This window comes from Elgaria multicarinata, chromosome 2, assembly GCF_023053635.1.
Source record: "Elgaria multicarinata webbii isolate HBS135686 ecotype San Diego chromosome 2, rElgMul1.1.pri, whole genome shotgun sequence".
In the NCBI taxonomy this organism is placed as follows: Eukaryota; Metazoa; Chordata; class Lepidosauria; order Squamata; family Anguidae; genus Elgaria; species Elgaria multicarinata.
The window spans coordinates 150,986,754-151,010,935 of NC_086172.1; the positions used below are offsets into that span (position 1 = coordinate 150,986,754).

At 40.3% G+C, this 24,182-nt stretch overlaps 1 protein-coding gene across 1 annotated transcript in view; it reads right to left on the minus strand.

Moving 5' to 3' along the window:
• CEP128 (centrosomal protein 128) overlaps positions 1-24,182 on the minus strand; it is a 238,411-nt gene that overhangs the window by 194,201 nt on the left and 20,028 nt on the right. The window contains exons 4-8 of the mRNA XM_063117936.1: positions 23,262-23,385; positions 20,806-20,924; positions 18,379-18,470; positions 16,674-16,746; positions 4,352-4,468 (exon numbers count right to left, since the gene is read on the minus strand). Of these exons, the coding sequence (XP_062974006.1) occupies positions 4,352-4,468; positions 16,674-16,746; positions 18,379-18,470; positions 20,806-20,924; positions 23,262-23,385 (525 nt within the window). The remainder of the gene's footprint in view (positions 1-4,351; positions 4,469-16,673; positions 16,747-18,378; positions 18,471-20,805; positions 20,925-23,261; positions 23,386-24,182) is intronic.

Sequence of the window (24,182 nt, forward strand, 5' to 3'; positions counted from 1 at the left end):
TGGCTTGTTGTTGAGTTATTTCTCTGGCATGCTAGAGGTTCACACATCATGTTAAAGAAACCACAGACATTTGGGTTTTTTAGCCTCTCTTACTTGAAGCAGAAGCAATTGGGCAGTATTTAATAGCATGTTGCACTTATTGTGACGTGCAAACCTTCCCAATGTTGAGATGTCAGTTGAGAAGAGGGGTGTGGGGAGAGAAACCAGGAGATAAAAATGGAGGGAGAAGAAGGGAAAACAGGCCTGCTCGAACTCTTAACAACTCACATTCAGTCTCATCAATGGAGCACTGTACTATATAGTGTTCTCCTTCCTACCCCCAGAGAATTGATCAGCACAATAAGGTGCCTGATATACAAGGAACGAGAGAAATGGGACATGAACTGTGGATATATACACTGCACTTATCCATCATACATGGTATACAGCCTTGTCTAGCACTGCATTAGTACATTTTAATACAGCTTTACATTATAAATAAATAAATGGAATGTGTTCTAGGCTGAGTCCTGAGCAGGAGTAGCACAGGTCTTAGGGGATGGGGATACGCTGAAACATTTTGTTGCAGGTCCAACTTGCTTATTTCTGTTCTGATCACCAAATTTCTGTGGTTTTAAATTGTATGTTTTTGTGATTTTAAATTTTAGTATATTGTTTTTAAGTGTTTTTATCCTATGTAAACTGCCCAGAGAGCCTTGGCTATGGAGCTGTATACGAATGTAATAAACAACAATAACAACATCAGACTGGCCACTGCTGGAAATGGCATGTTGGATTACATCTGCCTGATCACACCATAAGTTACTCTTAATTATAAATAGTTCCCCATCATCCTGGAGCTCAAGAGAAAAGAGACCAGCAGTTTTTTTCTCACCTCAATGTGCAAAATTCAAGAAAGGCACCAAAACATCAAGTGTCCAAAATACAAAAATGGGGGGTGGGGGCGGATTAAATGCTAAGTCTTCTTACAGTGCTCCTGCAGCAATAATTGACCCTCCACTGAGCAACACACAAATCATACATTTAACTGTAGACAAGAGAGCAAAGATGTATACATCATCATCATCATTATTATTATTTCCATTTCTATACTCTCCCATAGTCAACACTCTCTGGGCGGTTTATACACCACTACATACAAAAAAACATTTAGTATGTTCCATCTTTGAAACTGTTGCAATGGGATTTACTCAGCCTTTTGCTGTTCAAGAATGGCAAAACACTGGCGTCTAGTGGCCACAAAGATTCTGCAAGCCTTTTCTCAAAAATATATTGATATCATAAATATTTAAGAGTGACTGAAGAAAAAACTTTGGAGAAGCAAATTTAATCCTTTGTAATTCAATTCATGCAGAGGTAAGAAAAAGAACTCTTACCCTAAATACACAGTTGCGTGAACAAAACCACTCTGTATTATAAAATGGCATCACTTGGCTTTTGAAAATTTGCCAAATACCTTATATTCAGTCAAATCCCTGTGAACACGAACTTTCCAATTCAGGGATATTCATTTTTAATCAAAACAAATCAACCCCTTCCATTATGAAATTAATTAGCATTTTAAATGCTAATTCCCCCTTTGCAAAGTATGCGGAAAAGTGGTCTACTTCTTAAACTTACCAACTTTGGGCATAATCCACAACACTGCTGTGCTGCATTTCACACACACACACACAGAGAGAGAGAGAGAGAGAGAGAGCACTGGCACACCAGCCAAAGCTGAGCAAAAGCACTTTTGGCCACAGCCAACATCTGAGCATCTAATAATAAAACTGGGCAGAGAAGAACACTCAAACTATGAACTTAATATTTTAAGGAGAGTGCAACCTCCATCTAGAACAGGGTGACATCCTAACCCTGGACTTGTAGGCTCCCTAACTAATAGCACCTCTGTCTTCCCTGAATTTAATTTTACTTTCTTCACTTCCATCCAGTACATCACTGATTCTAAACACCAATTCAGAACCTCTATGGCCTCCTCAGAATATGACAAAAAGGGGATATATGCTGTGTCAACAGCATGCTGATGAAAACCCAATCCCCATCCCTGGATGATTTCTCCCAGTGTTTTGCTGGGCCTTCTCCTGGCATTGCTCATTTGCTTAGAGTGGAAAGGTGAATAAGAACAGCAAGGAAGAGGAGGAGCAGCAGGACCGAGGGGCTCCCGTAGTTGGCAGTGCCCCCCTTGCTGGGGTGTGGGTCTCAACAATTGCCCAACAATGCCAAACCCTGATGTCGGCCCCATCTTCAGATCTGGTGAAGGCCAAGAAGCAGGGATGTACAGATCTTCTTCAGAAATGCACTCTCCTGCCTCTTTGCCCTCTCCTCCACAGCACAGCAGTTCAGCCAACAGCTAAGGGGCTCACAAAATGCTGAAAACCATGTAGGCAACTGCCGAGTTTACATTAATGTAAGATTTATTTAGCACTGAAGACTATCTGAATGTTAAAATATTACTGATGTACTCCACCATAAGGGTAATTGTTAGAAGAATAAGCTGGGAACTCCCTGATTCAAATCTCATCTCATCTATGAATTTTCCTAGGCCACTTAGTATGAGACATGGTCCCTTCCGTAAGAGGTGGGAAATAAGAGGTTATTGTAAAAGGTTATTGTGTAAGAGGTTATTGTAAAATTACCAATGCCCCCAGTCACATTAGGCTAACAGTGCGGGAACTGCTGCAGCCTCGCTCCTTCCAGCACCAACAGGAGGCCCCTGATACGCAGGAGACCTGTGAAACCTGGGATAGCACTGCTCAGGGAGGAGCTATAGCATGGGCTGCTCTTATGAGGCAAAGGAGTTCTCATGCTACTCCAGTGTTGCGAGATGGAATGGTGCTGAAGAAGCCCCCAACAGCCATCCTAACAAGAGCAGCACTATGAGATATTATCAGGTGCGATCTGGGGACAAAAGAAAAGCACTTATTGAGCAGGGGGTTGGACTCGATGGCCTTATAGGCCCCTTCCAACTCTACTATTCTATGATTCTATGATCCTCCTACCTTTAACCTGAAAGGATATTAAATTTCTGGAGGATAAGCCTAATCAATCCAAATTTTAAAAGGGAAAATAAAGGTGCTCCACCCATGGCAAAACCATATCAAAGAAACAAACTTAGAAAACATTCACCATCAACCTTGAGCCAGTTAGACAATTAACTCTCAAACGTCAATCGCAAGTTAGCGTGCTTTGAAAACCAGCATATGTGGGTTTATATGCAATTGTTCCAAATTATGCATTAACTTCCTGAATCAGAAAAAAAACGAACAAGTGGGGGTGGGAGGAAAGGAACACTGCTCAATTTGATAATTTACTCTATAGAACCTAAACACTTTCATTTCCTATCCACTCTAATAGATTACAACCTTTTACCACCATCCCATGCAATTTAAAGACAGAGAGAGAACAGGAAAAAAAACCTCTTTGACCCAAGAAGAGCGCATGAACTTGAAGAGCTAAGTATTACCTTTACCCAAATTAAAATCTGCATTATCTTTCTTTTCTTTTCTTCCCTTCTTTTTTTTTTCTTTTTCTTTTGACATGACCTCTAAAGGGAGAGTCACCCTTTCAGAACGGAAAGCATCTATCTAAATTAATCCCCCCTGGTTTATACTGCACTGTATAATCTGCAATTGCCTTTTTTATAAAGCACATAGGTCACCACATGTATTAAAGCAACCAAATATGAAATTAAACTTTTCATAGGCTCTGCAAGACACCAGAATAAAGTCAGTTTAAGATGACTATCCAAATAATCACCCAAGCACTTAAATTAAATCTAAAATTACAATGCAAGTATTTTATCTACCTGGCTTCTTAAGTATTAGGGTGGAGCAAATGCACTACCTCTCTTGTATGTGTTTTATACACCCTTTTCAAAGAGAGGTCGAAAAGGGCCTTAATTTTCTTTTCCAAAGCGAACAATAGCTCAGTTTGTCTCCACAGCACAGACTCTTGTACTCTGCCAGATGCATTTTGCTTCAAGCACAGCTGATTATACAGCACCAGGAAACCGGCTACCCATTACATCATATTTAGGCTTCAAGAGAACAGTATTCACAAGGTGGTTGTTAACAACCCCTTTAACCGTTTACATCTTAGGTGTTGTTGAAATTGTCTCAAGGCAGCTCCCTTTCAAATACTGATGTATGCTCAGAACCAAGAAGTTTAATGCTTCCTGCCACAGGGATGGGAACCCTTTTCATGTCTAAATGGCTGACAGTTCGCTTGATGCCTGACAAAATGCATCTGTAAGAATGGCAGTCATCCCTTTAAATAATTACCTCAGACTGGATCGCTAACAAGTGGCAGCTGAGCAGTTCTGTACATATAAAATGTCCTTTTTGCATACCTCCTGCAGATGCACAGACATGTGACCCAGTTGATCCTGCCGTCTTTCTACCAGCTGCCTTTCTGAGCGGATTTCTCGTTCTATCTCCTGAAGTCTCCTCTCTACCCGTTCTGACACCTTAAAAGAAAAAAGAAAGGGTGGGGGATGGATTCCAAAGGAAAGACTCCAGTTAGAATTTTAATTTAAACTCAGAAAGATAGTTCTTTTTTTCTTTTCTTTTTTACAAAAGGAATCCTAAGTAAATGCAAAGGCCTAAATATAACTGTGAAATCCTCCACACATAAAACACTAATAAAAATGTTGCTCTCAGCAGTAATACAAAATTGGCCTTATCCTGGACAATGAAGAACTTAGGGTAGTATCCAGTTTGAGTCCTCCCACTGACAAAAGGCTCTTTGATCCAATGGAGGTGTCCATTTGCAGAACAGGGAGAGAGGCTGTTATCAGAGATTCCCCTTCCCCCCCCCCCCCCCCGGCAACCCTTCGCACTTGAAAAAATCTGCTCTGGAGGACTGGATGAACTTTTGGAATGGCACAAGACATGGGACAGAGGAATTTCAGGGGTGAGGGGGAAGTTGGCCATGTACACCTTACCAAAAAAAAAAGGGGGGGGGAATCAATTACCAAACAAAAGGACAAAAGAAGGCACTGATCTGCATAAAATCTGCATCAGCTAATTTATATGTATACAGATGCATATTTAGAAAGACTTGAAAACATCTTATCATAGTGAATACAACTGTGGCCATGCAACCTGTGTGCCTGCTCAGCCTGTGGTCAAGGTGTTCACTGCAGATGGACAACTTCAAGACTCTTGCTGTTCTCCCTTCTTATGGCTCTTTCTCTTTAAACCAGATTGGACAGCCCTTCAAATAGAGGACACATTCAAACAGAGGCTTATTCTCCATAAAGTAGGACACCTGGCTAACCTTGCAAGGGAAAAATTGCCCTTGCAAGGGCAATTGCACCTGGAAAATGGTCTTCCTCCCCATACCACTGATGGAACCCTCTGCTGGATCGAGAAGTCTTCCATCAGTGGAGGAACACCAACTGGATACAACCCACAGTGTTACAATTAATCTGTATCTAGTCAAATCAAAATATATTAATTGACAGAACAGTTTCTCTTGACCACCAGTGAGCTTCCCTCCCCGTTACCAAGTGTTTTTTGCATGCTGCAAGCACAAGGTTTTAACACAATGGGTAAGAAGAGTAGGCATCACTGGAGTAGGTCATCATCAGGGCTGAGTGTAGAGAGTCTGCAACCACATAGTTCAAAGGTAGAGAGAGAATCTCAACTTTCCTTAACAAAAGTAAAACAACAATGAACAGCATCTGATGGTCTTAAAGTTGTGAAGATAGATTTATGGATAGGTAAGCCTGAAGAAATCTCATGTCATGAATTCTATTACTCACTGGGGTTCAGTGTCCTGCATAATTCTTTATCGTTCCCCATAACTCAAAAAAAGAAAAATAAGTTATGCATCTGAAATTTGCATACATCCGTAAAAATCAGTCCTCAAAATCAGCATTAAACGATCAACAACAACAAATTATTACACTTGACCCCCCCAAAAAACCCATACATTCATATCCTGTGGAACCTTGGAGATTCTCAGGTAGTCTACTATTATGGCATTGACCAGGACCAGATATGCTTAGCTGCAGCAAAGTTGCTGCATCAATGTGCCTTCAGACTATGACTTGGGACACAGAATCTGGGTTGCTGTTGTTGTTTTTCCTTTTAGCACAGAGTACACAAAGCCCCAGTCATCAATCATCATGCTGTCACCCCAATCTAGCAAAGGAGATCCATATGCAGAAGCAAGGTTACACACATCTGCTGCAATACTCACATCTGGAACCCATTAGAATGGCAGGATGAGTCTTCCGATATGGATAGGAATGTGCAACCTCCCTCACCCAGGACCACTAGCTGCGCGTATGTGGAATTGGATCAGGAACAATATTTATCATAATGTGAAAATTAGATTTTTATAAAAACCACACAAAACTTTCCACTTAACAATGCCAGGATTTTTGTTGTTCTTGTAACTGTGTTAGATGACAAGTCAAGAACTGAAGTAGAATAGCTTATGGGTTTTAAATAATAACAAATATGACTGAATGAATCAGGAATTGCACTAAATATTACCAGAAAATAATTTGTTGTAATTTCCTTGCTTTACTGGGGGCAGGAGGAGAGACACAAAAATACTCAATTGGAAAGGGATTTCCCCCCCCCCTTCTATTCTCTTTATCTGTTTGCAGATACTACCCTCTACTGGCAAGCCAGATTTCAACATTCTGTCTATTTTAAGTTTATCATAGTTATTTTGCTTTATTACTTCAAATTAAATGCAATAAAATAAATGATTTTTAAAACATGCCATGGAATTGTATTAATGGCATCATGGCATATTTTGCAGCAATATTTCTCCTTATGATCTACAAACCATAAACGTCAGTCAGTTTTGGAGTGAATACCAGGATCACTATTCATGTCACAATTACGAAAATAAGATATAGCATAACCCCCTTTTTTTTCTTCCTGGAGATTGCTGGATATAAGTATACCTCATTGCCTGTGCTTACTGAAACCAAACAAGAGTATCTGCCATCCTTGTACTCCTTTACCATGGATTTCTCCCCCCCTCCCCACCCCCAAAATCAGGACCAAATTCATAGCATATCAAAAAATCATTCTCCATGGCTTGGATCGAAAGGTGCATTTCCATTATCCAAAAAAACCTCTTTCACTCGTGGAAGGCCCATTTCCAACATGGCAGGAGAACATGTTAAAAAGGGTTTGAAAATCCAGAGATGTTCTTCTCTTTGGTCAAACAGTTGGACAAAACATCGCACAAGCTCTTTCCAAAGCCCATGAAAAACTTTATGTTGCAGCCTATATCTTCCTTGTTCACCACGTTTCTCATACTATAATGCAATCTCCAATAAATTCACGCAAACACTAGTGAAAGACTTTGCACAGTCCAGTGCCACAGAGTTCACAGGACATAAATACATCTTCTTCTTCCCCTCATGGAGGGGAGCCAAGACCACATTTTCAAACAGTTATATGCTTGCATATTCTTCCCTTATTTAGTTCAAGTAGAATTTTCTCTGTAAATGTGAGTTGAACTGTGTTGTTGTGGAAAGCACTCCTTCCACTCTCTTTTTGGAAAAGACATTTAAAAGTAGCAAGGAATGCCTGATTAATCCATGATTACTGAAGGTTAATTCCCAGTTTATTGGAGCCAAATTGCTTTTCAAACAACATTAGATGGAAGGTTTTCAAGAGGCGCTCCAAAAGAAACCAATCATTACAAGTACTTACAAAACAGCACGCTGGAGTCAACTTAAAAATGTAAGAAGTTGTAAACCATGGAACAGAGCATGTGAGAACTGAAATTGCAATCCACAGTATACAATCAACAGCAACTTCATTCAACAGACTTTTTTTAAAAAAGAATAGGAAAATTCCAGTGTGCCCCAAGGCATGAAAAGCAAAATTATATGTGTGTGTGTGTATTGTTCATAGACAGCAGCCCCAATTCACAGACAATGAGGGGTATCCCAAGCGTACATGCTGCACACAGAGATTGACATTTTCTGGTTTCCTGCTATCGTAGAGGCAATGCAACAAGAGTCGTATGTCAGACGGAATTTTGATTCTACAGAACTGACATTGTGAAACCACAAACTCACTTAACAGTGCACAAGTGCTTCCACTTATGTGCCATGGATTTCCTACTTAAGCCACAGCGCCTGACACTGAGTCCAAATCTGTTCACAAAGTTTCTTAGCCAGGACAGGTAGATGCTATAGGAGGGAGGGAGGGAGGGGAAGCTTCAAAGATACAGCTTCACATATATGAAAATAATCACGTCAACCTTTGGCACAGGAACACAGAAAAATGCCTTATGCCAGGTAAGACTATCAAGGCCGGCATTGTTTGCCATGACTGTCTGCAGCTCTCCAGGCTTTTAGGGCAAGGTCCTTCACAGTTGCCCAATCCCTTTAACTGGGAGATGCCAAGGACTGTCAACTTGATGATTAATATTTTAATGTACATAATTAGATTATTACCAAAATTAAAAACAAGCTGGCATAGTTTATTTAAAATATAGACCTATGCTCAAAGCTGCCAACAACAGCTACATCAATGACTGTATTTTTTATTGAGTATAAAATATTCATTAATGTAGTTGTTGGTAACCTTGAACCTAGGGAAATATTTCAAATAAATTATGCCAGCTTGTTTTTCAGAACAACAACCCTGCAAGTACAAACACAGAAGAGCAGCAGAACCAAGTACCATACCAGTGGGAGTATAACAGCCAGACCACCACAAGACCCTCCACAGGTGGGCCTTACACAGTTTCTTAGCAATAGCAAAATTCAAAGGTGACACTGGGCATCCCTCCTGGTTCCTTTAGGGCAGTGGTCTTCAACCGGTAGGTCGCAATCCAAAGGCGGGTCGTGAGATCAGTCCAGATGGGTCGCAGCAAAGCTGTTGCCCCATGCTGGGTAACTGTGAAATTGTGAAACTGGGTCCCATGTTGCAGGTTGGGAGTCCAAGGTGGGTCTCGGATCTGGACCAGCTGAAGGCCACTGCTTTAGTCCATGGGTCCCCACCTCCAGCCCACAGTACCTCTGGATCCAGTCCATTGCTTCCCCCTCATCAGCCCCACCCAGCAGTCGGACCTAGAAAAAGGCAATACTGCTCAACACCACCTTCCTGCACACAACAAACCCTGGAAAATCCCACACACAAACGCAGCACTTATAGGCTTAGAAAAAAAGCTCACATGGGTGCTTACACAAATGGAAGCATTCCTGTTCATATCCATTAACCAATATTTTTGCTCTTGGTTTATTATAGATAACATTAATCAATTACATCTGTAATTTGATGCACTCTGCAGGTCTCTCAGACTGGGGGTGGAGAATCAGAAAACTGAATGAAGGGCAAATCATTGCAAATCCCGTGAAGCCCAGGTTTGGTAATGGAAAAGTATTTCTTCCCACAAAGCCATCAATGATGATATATATGCACGATAAAATTCAAATGAGTTTTCATGCACTTGTATCAGCACTGCTTCAGACTGTGTTAACAGCTGTGTTGTTCTCTTTAGGCTTACGAAGTAATCTTAACAAGTTACATATCCAACATCCTGACTGTCCTTTTCATGCATCTGATAAGAAAGTGTGCGAAGGCTTTAAAATGCCACAGTGCTCAGTCTGCTGTCGCATAAACGGTGAGACCGTACATTCCAGAAGAGCAGCCACTTTAATGAATGTGGCAACAAGAGCTAATAAAAGCCATTGCAATTGCTGCTTTCAGAAGTCCATTTAAAACAACAACAATAAATGACATGAATTTTCAGTAGTAAACAATGGAACTTCGCGGAACAAGCTTCCCGGAGAGGTTTACCTGGCAACTACGTTGTGCTCTTTCTGTCGCAAGGTGAGGCATTTTAGCCTTCAAATTTCTGTTGTTTTAAATCTGTTACTGTGTTTTAAATCTTTGCATTGCTGCTATATTTTCTTTTGGTTTTTATTTGTATTTTATATTATCGTTTAAACTTTTTAACATTTTCTATTTAATGTTATCGTGTTGTATTTTATCATTTTAATTGCTGTGAACCACCCATAGAAACTACTTTTTAAAAAAAACCTTCAACAAAACGTGTCGCAGAGTACTCCTGTTCAAACTGTATTGTTCTGAAATGTGTAGAAATAATTAAGACTTCCAGTTGGCACAAATGTCCCTCATCTCAGCACTTTCCAAATTTTCTAAAATATTAATCAGAAATGGAGTCACTTTCTAGTAGAGAATATTGAATAAATCTGAGGTAAACAGGCAACACGCTGGGTTTTGGGGAGTGGGGGAAAGCTTTATTTTTTAAGACTGTTATCATTAAGACCACATCTTCAGGGCCTGGTAATATCTGTTTGGAAAATAGAACAATTTCACGACTCACTCTTTAGTCTGATATAAGAAGGTATAAGAGAATGAGAGACTGAGGAGCGAATCAGGATATTATTTCCTCAACAAGTATTCAGAGGCTCTATGCCTTAACACTCCTGTTCTTTGGGGGTCAAAACGGGTTTACATACTATTTTAAAAAATATCACCTTTGGGGTCAGGACTAACACCAATAATGGTATTTTAAAAATGCAGAAATGTTCCCCTTACCTTTGCTACCTCATATGAAACGAATTTTACTACAATAAAGGAATTGATTATTCTATGGTGTTTCAATCCCTACCTTGTGCTCATTTTTCTTAATTGGAAGATTTCATTAAAATAGGATGACCATATGAAAAAGAGGATAGGGCTCCTGTATCTTTAACAGTTGAATAGAAAAGGGAATTTCAGCAGATGTCAATTGTATATATGGAGAACTTGGTGAAATTCCCTCTTCATCACAACAGTTAAAGTGCAGGAGCTATACTAGAAGGACCAGATTTAAAAAAGGGCAGGGCACCTGCAGCTTTAACTGTTTAACATATATACAAATGACACCTTTTGAAATTCCCTTTTCAGTACAACTGTTAAAGATACAGGAGCCCTGTCCTCCTTTTCATATGGTCACCCTAGTTAAAATGGCATTGATGTCTGTTAAGACTCCAATTGAAGTGTTTGGTGGAAATGGCACACCGCACCTCAATAAATCAAACATGGTGAAAATTCTCCTTTAACAACACAACAGCTACTTTTAAGATGACTCAGGTAAGAAAATCATTTTGGTTGCGTTTTTTAAATTCACACCTCAGGAGATTTGAAGAACATATGGGGTAGTGCAGGTATCTGGGGACTATTAAACACCACAGAAACCAACACTGGGGGTCATTACATATCACAGGTAACATCCCTGCATAATAAACAATGTCTTATTGTATCCTTGCATAATAAATTGTGTCTTATTTATTTTTCTTTGGCGTCATCAGCGTTTTAAAACACACACAAAAAAACCCTGGCTAAATTGGTGTCTATATGACCCCAATATCTGATTACTTAAGTACTTTTCACATATGTACATGTGTTAAATCCCTACTCCAAAGAACCTCCAGAAAAGCCTTCTTAAACCATCACACGGCTGGAGGTGAACTGTATATTTCCATGTACTTGAAAGTAGCATGATAATGGGCCATCCTCTTCTGCATAAATTTGCCTGCTTGTTAAGATCTTCTTCGGAAGCCCTTCTCCAACTGATTTGCAATCAGCCAAGAGAAAAGGTGTCATGCCTCTTCTAAGGCTATACCCGACACTTAGCTTTTGTAGATTCTTATATTAAAATTAATAAGCTTTTTTTTAAAGATATACTGCCCGATTGAATGGGGGACATCTTTTTAGTCAATAAAGAGATTTTATATTCATTAATAGTCTAGTCATTGCAGCCCTTACTACCTTACTTCCAAGCAAGTATGCACAGGACTGCAATTATAATGTTATTACTCTGCCAAACATCCCTAGGATGTCCTTATAGTTTGAATGAGAGATGCTTAAGGAATTCGATCTTTGCAAATTCCAATACAAATTGACTTGTTACACATCCCACACTCTAATCTGCAGATCGGAATTTAGTTACCTAATGGCTTTTGTACTTCCTAAATATTCTGGCAGTTACCTGCTCAAAATACATTGTAAAATGCATTCATTTTAAAAGATTTTTTTTAAAAAAAGAAAAGGTGTGAGCTTTTATGTGGATTTTTCTTTTTAATTCGCAGGTGAATGGGGAAACAGGATCAAAAGCTTTTGTGGGTGAACACATGCCAGTGGCCCCACCCACCACTGGAAAGCGGCCCCTGAGAGCTTCTTCAAAATGAATTTCAGTCCTTGGGATGAAAGCGGCTCGTTATCCCTAGTCTATGGAATAAGAATAGCCGTAATACAAATAATTAAAAAAACAAAAACAAATGTTCCTTAAATATCCGGTTTTCCTTTGCTGTTTTTCAGTGGGAATAAAACCAATAGACAAGCCTCCTCTGTCCAGAAGGCACCTGTTCAGAGTGTTATTGAAAGGCAACCCATGGAATGCCTCAGGGCTATACTCAACCACAAGACAAAGAATTCCTAGGCTCCCACACAGCAGTGCAATCTGCAGATGAGAGAACATCACAGAACACTTTATGGTATTCTGATGTCTTTGGAGAGTTCAAAAAAGGTACCAAAACGACTGCCTGTAACATAAAACACTGACATTAAGGCCTCAGCAACATTATCATTGCCTGTTCGCTTTGCAAAAAATAAAAAAGGATGCCCACAAATCAAAAGTAGACCATCAAGATAGGAAAAAAGATTACAGCTGAAGCAATAGTGCTTTCAGCAATACACACTTTAACCAAGAGGAAATTAAGGAGCTGTTTACTCACTTTTGGGTCCACAGCATTTCACCAGCCCTGTGAGATCTCTTCCCTTGCCACTGGTAGAAGTGAACGATTAAACTGGAGACATCCTGGCCTTAGAATCATAGAATAGCAGAGTTGGAAGGGGCCTACAAGGCCATCGAGTCCAACCCCCTGCTCAATGCAGGAGTCCACCCTAAAGCATCCCTGACAGATGGTTGTCCAGCTGCCTCTTGAAGGCCTCTAGTGTGGGAAAGCCCACAACCTCCCTAGTTAACTGATTCCACCGTTGCACTGCTCTAACAGTCAGGAAGTTTTTCCTGATGTCCAGCCGGAATCTGGATTCCTTTAACTTGAGCCCGTTATTCCGTGTCCTGCACTCTGGGAGGATCGAGAAGAGAGCCTGGCCCTCCTCTGTGTGACAACCTTTTAAGTATTTGAAGAGTGCTATCATGTCTCCCCTCAATCTTCTCTTCTCCAGGCTAAATATGCCCAGTTCTTTCAGTCTCTCTTCATAGGGCTTTGTTTCCAGACCCCTGATCATCCTGGTTGCCCTCCTCTGAACACGCTCCAGCTTGTCTGCGTCCTTCTTGAATTGTGGAGCCCAGAACTGGACACAATACTCTAGATGAGGCCTAACCAGGGCCGAATAGAGAGGAACCAGTACCTCACGTGATTTGGAAGCTGTACTTCTACTAATGCAGCCCAAAATAGCATTTGCCTTTCTTGCAGCCGTATCGCACTGTCCGCTCATATTCAGCTTGCAATCTACAACAATTCCAAGATCCTTTTCGTTTGTAGTATTGCTGAGCCAAGTATCCCCCATCTTGTAACTGTGCATTTGGTTTCTATTTCCTAAATGTAGAACTTGGCATTTATCCCTATTAAATTTCATCCTGTTGTTTTCAGCCCAGCACTCCAGCCTATCAAGATCACTTTGAAGTTTGTTTCTGTCTTCCAGGATATTAGCTATCCCACCCAATTTTGTGTCATCTGCAAATTTGATAAGTGTTCCCTGCACCTCCTCATCCAAATCATTAATAAAAATGTTGAAGAGCACTGGGCCCAGGACTGAGCCCTGCAGTACCCCACTCGTTGCCTCTCCCCAGTTTGAGCACAGGTTTGCTCTCATCAGCAGGAGCATTCCTACGAGTGGAGTCCTGATCACAGGATGCTCTCACTGACAGACGGGGAGGGAGGTGATTTATGCAAATTCCCCCTTCCACCTACAGCCCTTTGTGCCAAGCTCTCCCCAAAGAAACCTCTGCTCCAGGGGATTGGGAGGCTGCAGAGGGAGGGGGAAATTGGAAAACTTTGTTTCTCCCCTTCTGCCAGCAGGATCCTGCACTGGTCCTAAACACTTCTTTGACTAGAAGGAGCTTTTAGGATCCATTCCCCCATATTTATCTGAACACAGGGTCAACCTCTTCGAGTATGTCATTCCACCTGAAGTAACGGAATCAACTGTGAGAGAGGACAGCTCCCAGATTCAGTGCTGAGAGTGTCCAAGGGGCCAAGAAACAAGACGCTGTAAAGCAAGCGTGATGAACCTTATTCACTTGTGGGCTGAATTTCACAGCTAGTTTACCTCCAGCCATGTGATGGTTCAAGAAGGCTTTTCTGAAGGTTCTTTGGAGTAGGGATTTAACACACCTACACATGTAAAAAGCACTTAAGTAATCAGATAATGGGGTCATATAGACCCCAATTTAGCCAGTTTTTTCTGTTGTTTTTTTAAAATGCCGATGACGCCAAAGAAAAATAAATAAGACACTGTTTATTATGCAAGGATACAATGTTTATTATGCAAGGATGGTATCTGTGATATGTAATGATATGTAATGGCCTCCAGTGTTGGTTTCTGTGGTGTTTAATAGTCCCTGGATACCTGCACTACCCCATATGCTTTTTCTTCAAATCTCCTGAGATGTGAATTAAAAAACAACAACCAAAATGATTAACATTTTCTTACCTGAATCATCTTAAAAGTACCTGTTGCGTTAAGAAAGAAGTATGTATATAAGAAAGAAGTATGTCAATGTATATAGACATATGGACAGTATAGATAGGGGTAAAGAAACCAATTTCCGGGACACCCTTAAATCAGTGAATGTTAAATAACGTTAAACCCAGGCAGGACTATATATTTGTATTGAATATATATATATATATATATATATATATATATATATATATATATATATGATGTAACATCCTATATAACCAGAATTATAAGGTATACAAATAAAATATTAACAAAGGGGGGAATGAAAATGAAAATAAATGCAGGGCTATATTCTATATATCAAGGAGTCTACAGTCACCTGACTCTCAAGTGGTATAATTCAGACACAAGTCCTATAGGTTTTCCCCAGTAGTTCGGCACCCCCTTCTCCTTGATGAATGCCCTCCCAAGACTACTTTGCAAGGGAGAAAGGGCCATTGGGGCTTTGTTAGACATGGCTGAAGTACAGTATGTTTCTGAGGGAAAAGATTGTTCTGTTGAGTCTCAGAACCTCCAAGGATATTACCACTCCCATGATGACAGCTCCAGTGATGCTTCCAAGAACAGGGGCCTCTGACCATGAGGGCATCACAGCAAGAAAGTAAAGCACAAAACAAGGGCTCACTTCTCAGTTAATAAGACAACATCCTCCAACATGGAGAAGTAACTGTAATGGTGGGTGGTCCTTATAGTGGAATATTCCTCATAGCTCCTTCTCTACCCACGGCTGCTGTACCTCTCTGCCTGTCCTCTACCTACATAGTACCATCATTTCTCCCTCCTCTCTTCATTATCCAAGCACACCCACCATACATTCCTAATTCCTCCATGTCAACTTGTAATTCTCAGGAACTCCTTATTTTGAGACCCTGCATCTCTGCATTTCCAACCTGCCACCATCTGTTGTCACTCATTTGCCAGTTTTTGGCAGCAAAAGGATCGTCTGCACTGGCTGCCTATTCACTACCGGGCCAGGATTAAGGGCCTTGTACTAGTGTACAAAGCCCTAAACAACTTGGGACCAGGATACCATAAAGAGCACCTTCTCCCCTATCAACCTGCCCAGACACAGAGGTCATCCGAGGGCATGATCCTGGTGGTTCCACATAGACCTGCCCTCCAATTGGAGTCCACCAGGGGAACAGCCTGCAGCATGGTAGCCCCCCTCATATGGAATTCCCTGCCTCTGGAGGTCACGCAGACACCAACTTTGTATTCCTTTTGGCGCCTCATGAAAACGTTGTTGTTCCAGGAAGGCTTCCCTTGATGACCAGCCACAGTTTACTTTACTTTGCAGTTTACTTTGCATTTTGCTTTTTTTTAAAAAAAAACTATTTTAATGTGTTTTTGTCCTGGTTTTATTTTATTTTATCTTGTACAGCACTCCAAAATATTGAATGGGGAGTAGTACATAAATATTATAAATAAATAAATAAATAAATATTATAAATAAATAGTCTATCTTGTGTCTTGAAGTACATCTGTGCAGTGGAGGCTACATCTTCCTTCATTCTCTCTCTATGGAGAGCTGGTGGCTACAGACTGACCTGTGAAATAGGAAGTCCCCAGTTCAGCTCTCACCTCTACTATGAACTCACTAGATTGTCTTTGTCAAGCCACTCCTTCAGCCTCACTACCCCCCTCCCATAATCTGTTTTACAGGGATGTTTAAGAATTACAACTAGATAGTGTCCATATGAAGGGATTGAAATACTTGAAAGGGTGATACAGAGGACAAGAATTGTAATTATTATGCATTATCTTAACCAGCCCAGGAGCCATTTTTTCCAGTTTTCCAGATAAGGGAGCAGGGTTAGGTAAGCTCAGACACCATCCAAATTTGGGGATGCTTTGCAAGATGGTTTATAAAATGCATGTTGGATTGCAAAGCAGCCATGCAAGAAGCCAGTCCCTTCGCCACTTCCACCCCATTAAGAAATGGGAATTTTTCAAGGCACTCACTGTTTCCTGTCTTTGGGATTCGTCGAGTCTGACGGATAAGTCTTCCAATCTCTTTTTTGTTTCTGCATCAGTTCTTAGAGTTGAAAGAAGCAGAAAGCAAAATAAAACCCATTTCAAAATACATTGTGTGCTACATTAAGCAAATGATTTTTTAGCATTATTATGCAATCGTAGTGACTACTTATAAACATTATTTGAGAACACAGCTTTTTATACTTTTCTGGCTAGAACGAACTCTCAAATTACGAAGTTCTATTGCGACAACATATCCAACTTAGAAAAAAAACGGGGGAAGGCACAACTTTGCTCACTGTTGCGAGCCATGAGCTTAAGTTCCTTCACCAAAAAAATCACGTCTTTTTAAACAGTCAACAAGTTCTACATTGTTAAGAGACACTATGCTAATGCTACACTTTATGGCAGGGGTGGGCAACCTCTGGGGTTGCAAGCCATGACCTTGGTTGCCAGCCAATTTTGCGCTCCCCCCTGCCCCACCAAAACAACCAGGGGCTGCACTTTTGTACCCATGCTGCAGCAGCAAAACAAAACAAAAAAATGGCTGTTTGCTACCAAATCAGCAGCACAGCAGTGACCTAGAAGGGTCAATTTCGCTTTAAAACAAGATAAAACGCCTTGCTTTAAAGCTAAATTAACCCCATGACCCACCACTTTTCAGTGGGAAGCCAGCAGCAGTGCACAGAGAAGGCCATGAGCAGCTGCATCAGCTGATGGGCTGCATGTTACACAGCCCTGCTTTATGAAGAGCATCAATGCAGTGGGGCAGAGTGGGGAACAAATGACGCCCCACTAGTGGAAACTAGGTTCCGAACTATGTGCAAGAGAGGAATTCTACTAAAGTTCCACTTGCGCAAGTGTGGTTTCACAAGAGGTTTTGCATAACTCTTGTGCGATATGTTTTACATTCCACTTGTGTAACCGGTTACACAACTGCTTACACCCGCTGCAACACATTGTGCAATGCATTATGACATGCATTGTGAAACTGCTCACACAACCTGTTGCTCGAGCTTAATGGACATCCACTTGTGGAATTGAAAGATTCAGCGGAGTTCCACTAGCGTTATTTGGATTTGCAGAGTGTCACCGTTGGATACTGCCCACTGACTGCTAGACCAACTAACCAGTACAAGCCTAGAAACAAAATATCAAAACCAAAACTGTCAAGAATGCACATTTTCTTCATATATTGTGATATGGTAACTCTAGTCACATGTTGGGAAACTGAGCATGACTTGGAGCATCCCAAAATTTCTATCAGTAAAAGATGCTTTAAATCAATAATCTTAATAGGAAAGGGGGGAAATAACTATACTGGGAAAGGACAACATCTGTACAGGACATATGCAGATGTCATACATAACATTCTTTGCATGTAGGAGGCAGCTATTAAACCATTCAAGGCAAGAAAAACACCCCAAAAAGTTCTTTAACTGCAATTGCTATATGAGTGAAGACCATTTTTCCAACGTAAGAAAAGTTACGCATGAAGCACCCTTAAAATTGGATTTTTCAGATCAGCTAATTACTGGCCAACAAGCATCACCTACTGCATTCACTAAGTAGAGAGAATCAACTAAAATATGTTGTCTGAAGGAAGTCAATGCAGAGAGAGGAATGTCTATTTTTTTTTTTACATTATTGTTCAGTCAACCCCATCAAGTGAAGCCACCCTTTCTGATCATACCTGTTCCTTCTTGAAAGCTCTCTGCTGAGGTCATCTTCCAAACGAACTTGCTCACTGCTGACATCTCTAAGTGACTGGTGTAAAGAGTGCAGCTGTGATACAAGTGCATGCAGATTAAAACAATGTATTCTAAGTGTGTGCATTTGCTACCATATAAAATAACCATAATAAATACATAAATAACCATATATTTATGCTTATTAAATATTTTACAACAAGCAGAACAGATCAGAATTTCCAGGTGCCAGTGAACGACGGTCTTCAAAATATTTCATAATGAGCAACGCATCTGAACACTGAATTTCATGTGTCTTCAAATATCGGTCGAGATCCATTTAGAATCGGAACCAGACCCCCAAAGAAGCTGGGCCAATCCTAAATGGATCCATTTTGGCCCAGATTTCAAAATACATTTAAATGTGTTGATTTTAGTACTTCCCTTTTCCTTGGCTTTACTTTCTTTTTATTCCCCTGTACATTCATAAGGTGTTGTTGTTTTTCTCTCTGAAACATGTTGTACACTTTTGTGACTCTTATCTGTGTTTCCTATTACTGCTCCCATCTTTGGAACACTTTGCCAACTGAGATCCAGGCTACTCAGTTCTCCCCATTATTACAAAGCATTGAAAGACTCACTTTTTCTATTAGGATATACTACATTATGATGTTACATTTATTTATTTATTTATTTAATTAATTAATTTATATACCGCCCCATAGCCGGAGCTCTCTGGGCAGTTTACAAAAGTCTACTCCTCTAACATTCTCTCTCCCCCCACCACCTCATCCTCTCACTTTATTATTATAGATTGTAAGCCTCTAGACAGGGCCTTGTTGGTGTTATTTTTGGATAGCTACTAGCTATTTTAGGTGCTTTAAAATATTAACAGTTCTAGACCCCATTTTATGAGACGTCACTGGCCAATGTCAAGCTTTACTCTAATAAAAAGAATGTTGTTTTTTTAATACTAACACAACTAAAGTTTGTTTTAACATCAGAAGAGCCATGCTGGATGAGACCAAGGGTCCATCTAGACCAACATATTGTTCACATAGTAGCCAACCAGCTGTTGATCAGAAACTCAGAATCAGGACATGAATGCAATAGCACCCTCCTGCCCATGTTCCCCAGCAACTGGTGTTCACAGGCATACTGCCTCTGATGCATGAAGTAGGACACCATCATCAGACTAGTAGCCATTGATAGACTTGACCTTCAGGAATCTATCTAACACAAAGGTCTCTTTCTTGGTTGGTCATCAGTAGCTCAGATCCCATCAGGTTATACCAAGCTGGATTTTTTTGCCCCAAAGTGCATCACTTTACACTTGCTTGCATTGAACCACATTTGCTCGTTTGGAGAGATCCTTTTAGGGATCCCAATAATCCCATTTTTTCACCCAAATTAGTTTGGCTTCATCAGCAAATTTGCCCACTTCACTGCTCACTCCTAATTCCAAATCATTTATAAACAAATTGAAAAGTACTGGTCTCAATACGGATCCCTATGGGACCCCATAATTTACTTCCATCCACTTGGAGAATGTACTATTTATTCCTAATCTCTGCTTTCTGTTCTTTAACCAGCAATCCCATTGCTCTCCTTTAGTACTCCTTCAATTCCATTGTCATGCAACGGTCTAACTGCCTCCCTAGATGGTTTCCTGCTTGTCATATATTTAAAGCATTCTTTATTGATGTCCTTTATATTGATATTGATATGCTCTACAAAATGTTTTAAAAGGCCACAATCCTACGCACAATTCTTAGCCAAGAGTAATCCTTCCCGAACATGATGTGACTTATGTCTGAGTAAATCTGAATAATAGTACAATGTTAAAATGGAATGACTGGTTTTAAGGGCTTCCACTTTAGAATTTGCTCTGTACCACTGTCAGTATGCTAAATAACCAAATAATAAGTAGTAGTTTTACTCAAACCTAAAACAAATGTGTAACATTAAAAATTCTTAGAATATCTCAGTGCTTTATTGGCTGTGTTTAGTATTACACAAAGGTAAGCATAGTTTTTACTATCCCAACTTCAAGAGGAATTGGGCACTCTCCTCAAAAGAAGTTGTGGTTCTTCACGACCAAGGTAATAGTAGCTTTTTCAAAATTATCAGACCAGTTTTTAAAATACTGATAATGATGTGATTGTTTATGTTTGAATGCAAGCAAAGGCTGACTCAACATTAAAAATGTGGCTTTTGGCAACTCAAAGTAAGGACAATATTGTGGTGCTTCAATGCAATTCATACATCATGAGCAATCTGGAGCAGTTGTCCTGAAGAGATATGTTATAGCTCTCAGATACACATGAACAACTCAAAAGATGAACTATAGATTTCATCAAGTGGAAAACTAACTATAATAATAGGTAAAGTGGGAAGAAATCAGGAGCCTACAACTTGTTAAGACTACCTACCTGACCCAGATTATCTCGCTTGTCAACAAATCGGACAGCAGACCTAGACCGTCGGCGTCTAGTACCCAGTGTACCACCATAATCCTTGAGGGGAGAGGTAGGCTGGAAGTGATGGCTTTCTTCACGAGATAAAAAATAGAAAAGCAAAGTCAGCATGACATTCTTGACAAAATTCACAAAGTTCAGGTCATATTGAGAAGGGCCACCTGCACTTAGGCCCACCAGTAAGGTCCATCAGATCAGTGGGAACAAAAGAAGAGACCTTTTCTGTGGTGGCCCCAGCTTTATTAAACTCCTACAGGAAGCACATAACTCCCTCACTGATTGCTTTTAAACAGGCTCTACAGTTGAGGCTGGATACAGCTGATTTTAATTGAGGCTAGCTTATGCTTTAAATTGTAATTTTAAGCTGTTCCTGCTTTATTAACTGCTGGTCTTTTCACTGGATTGCCCAATGTTTGTTTTATTATGAATATGCATTCTTTTTCTTGTTTAAATTTTTATGCTTTATTTTTAAATTTGTTTCATAATTTTTTTGAGTTATGAACAACCTTGAGGGGGCTATATAACCTTGAAAGTTGGTAAAGAAATACATATTTTCTATATACTAACATAATATAATAGCACACATACTACTGCAGACTATATTATTTATTTATGGGGAGAGCCATCCCATAGCCCCTAGACAGAGTCTGGGTGACCATAGAATCAGATTCCTGGATCCGAGGTAAGAGACACTGCTCCGACCTCGGATCCAGGGATCTGAGCTCTGTGCCCCCTCCCCCTCGCAGCTGGTGTAGAAAGAACCATGCCAGCTTTCTCTCCAAGGTTGCAAAGATGAGTTCAGAGATGAGAGAAAAGGACTGTTACAATGGGCAGCAAGAGGACTGGGAAAGTGGGGATATGAGCAATGCCCCAGCCTTCCGCAGCCTCCTTTCCTCGCCCCACCTGTGTAGTTAAAATGCTTGCCTCTGATGCTCCTCTCGTTCTGCACTGGATGGCTGTAAGCCTCCAAGTTTGAAGGCTTAGGGCCATCCCCGTAGGAATGCACATTAGCTACACTGATATAATGGCTTCATGCCAAAGACTCAGGTCATTTTACAGTAACTTACAATCTAAGGCATGATAAGGAAGTCAAAGGAGAAAATGGAGAAAAATAAGTGAACTCTGGTTCCAACAACTTTTTATCAGAGGTGAATAAAAACAATGAGGAAAACTGCACAAGCAGAACACTGAAATGATTCCTTTGAGTACAGTTTTAAACTTTAAAAAACGATGAAACTTTGCCAAAAAATAAAATATTGCCTGAAGTTGTCCAACACAGTTATTTGGGGAAATGAATTCTAATTGAGCCAGCCATTCTCCCATTATACACACACCTGAGCTATAGATACACACTAAGTATCTTGTTACATGTCTTTGATTATTATTATTATTATTATTATTATTATTATTTATTTATATAGCACCATCAATGTACATATGCCGTATGCCAACCATTCCAACACTAAATAGCCAAAAATTATTCATTACACATCTGAGAAGCACACCACTGATTAATATTCTTAAGAATTCTTATATTAAGAATATATTAATATTCTTAATATAAGAGCATGTCAAATTCTGGCTGTTCCATTAAAAAAAGAGAGAGTGTAAATCCACAAAAAGTGTTCACAGTTTGTGTACAGGTGCAAATTGAGATGAACATTCCATTCAAAGCAAAAAAAATACATGTGGGTTTACAAATGTATCCAAACGCAGATGCACTTCATCACATAACTGAAAGAAGACCTTATAGGCCCCTTCCAACTCTACTATTCTATGATTCTATAGGTATGCTTTAAGGTGGATTCCTGCATTGAGCAGGGGGTTGGACTCGATGTCCTTATAGGCCCCTTCCAACTCTACTATTCTATGATTCTTTGAAGTATTTATTGATTTGATGCATACGTATATTAGCTTTCCACTGTCATACTCAAGGCAACCTTCGAAACAAAACTGCACAAAGGAATTAAAATTATAAAAATGCTTCTAACATGTAGTTTTACGTAGAACCTTGTAATAACACATAGAATAATCCAACATAAAAACTGCTTGATTGTCCTTCTGCCAATGACAGTTGATGGTCATACGAGACAACTGCTGTTGACATATGGGGGTAGAGAGGGCTCACTTTCAAAATGTCAAATACCTCGCCTTGTCAAGAACAGAGAGAGAACACAAGTTTTCAATTTAATACTGCATGTTACAGCTATTTTGTTTGCGAGAACAAAAACTTGATACCTCCTGACACTCATGTGCACATGGTGCCATTCAGCTACTAGCTTATTCAGTTGCGACTGAGCAAAAGACTATGAGTATTTTAATATACTAACCGAACAATCCTCTGTCTACTCCAGGTTCATTGAGGTTTACTCCCAGGTAAGTGATTGCACCTAAAGCTCATTCAGACATACCTGGGGCTCCACCATCTAGGTCACTTGCATATAAGCTTGAAAGAGATGCACTCCTCACTCCAGAACTTCTCAATAATCGTTGGCTCCTTAATTGGCCTATGGATTGTTCCAATGTTTCTTTAAGCTGTGTTAAAATGACAACTCATTAGGTGGAGAGCAGGAAGGGATGATGTATGCAAGGAACCACACTGTATACAACCATCTGGACAGCAAGCTGACAGGAAGTGAACAAGATGTGAGGGGCAGGGAGAGACACAATCCAAGCACATCTGACCATTTCACAAAAACAACAACCCATATGTTTGTGCCCCCCAAATGACCATAAAGAACACCCCGGTTGAAATCCTTAGCATTTTATTTTTCAGCAACTTCTTCCTTGTTTTCATGAAGCAAGCCCCATAAGCACTGTACAGTGTAAACTTTACAGCACATATATACAGAATAACTAGAGTGATCTTTGAAGTTTTGGACATGGGGCTCCGACACACCAACAATTTATTGCACACTCACAATGCTTGGTATGCGGTTTTGCAGTCATCCACATCCTGCACTCATTTCGCCACTTCCCCTCCATGTTTTGTTTCATTTTGGAGCGGGGAAAGTCTGGATTATTTTCCCTCCATGCGAAATAAATGTGCTCCTCCCTCCCATGTGTTGTTGTGATTGCATTCTATCAGACCAACCCATTCTTCGTTCGGGGGTGGGGGTGTCTAAGGGCAGTCTCGCTAAAAAAGGAGGAGGGTGGGGTGGTTCTCCACTCAACCGTGAAGGGGAAAGGAGAGAGTTCCCATTTAACTGTACATTCTTACTCCTTAGTAGGCATTTTCACCTTAAAAGACATGTGGAAAATGCACCCTCCTTGCCCAAAGCTCCCTCATTCTCAAAGATAGAGAGATCAAAATTGGCTTTTAGCATGCCAAG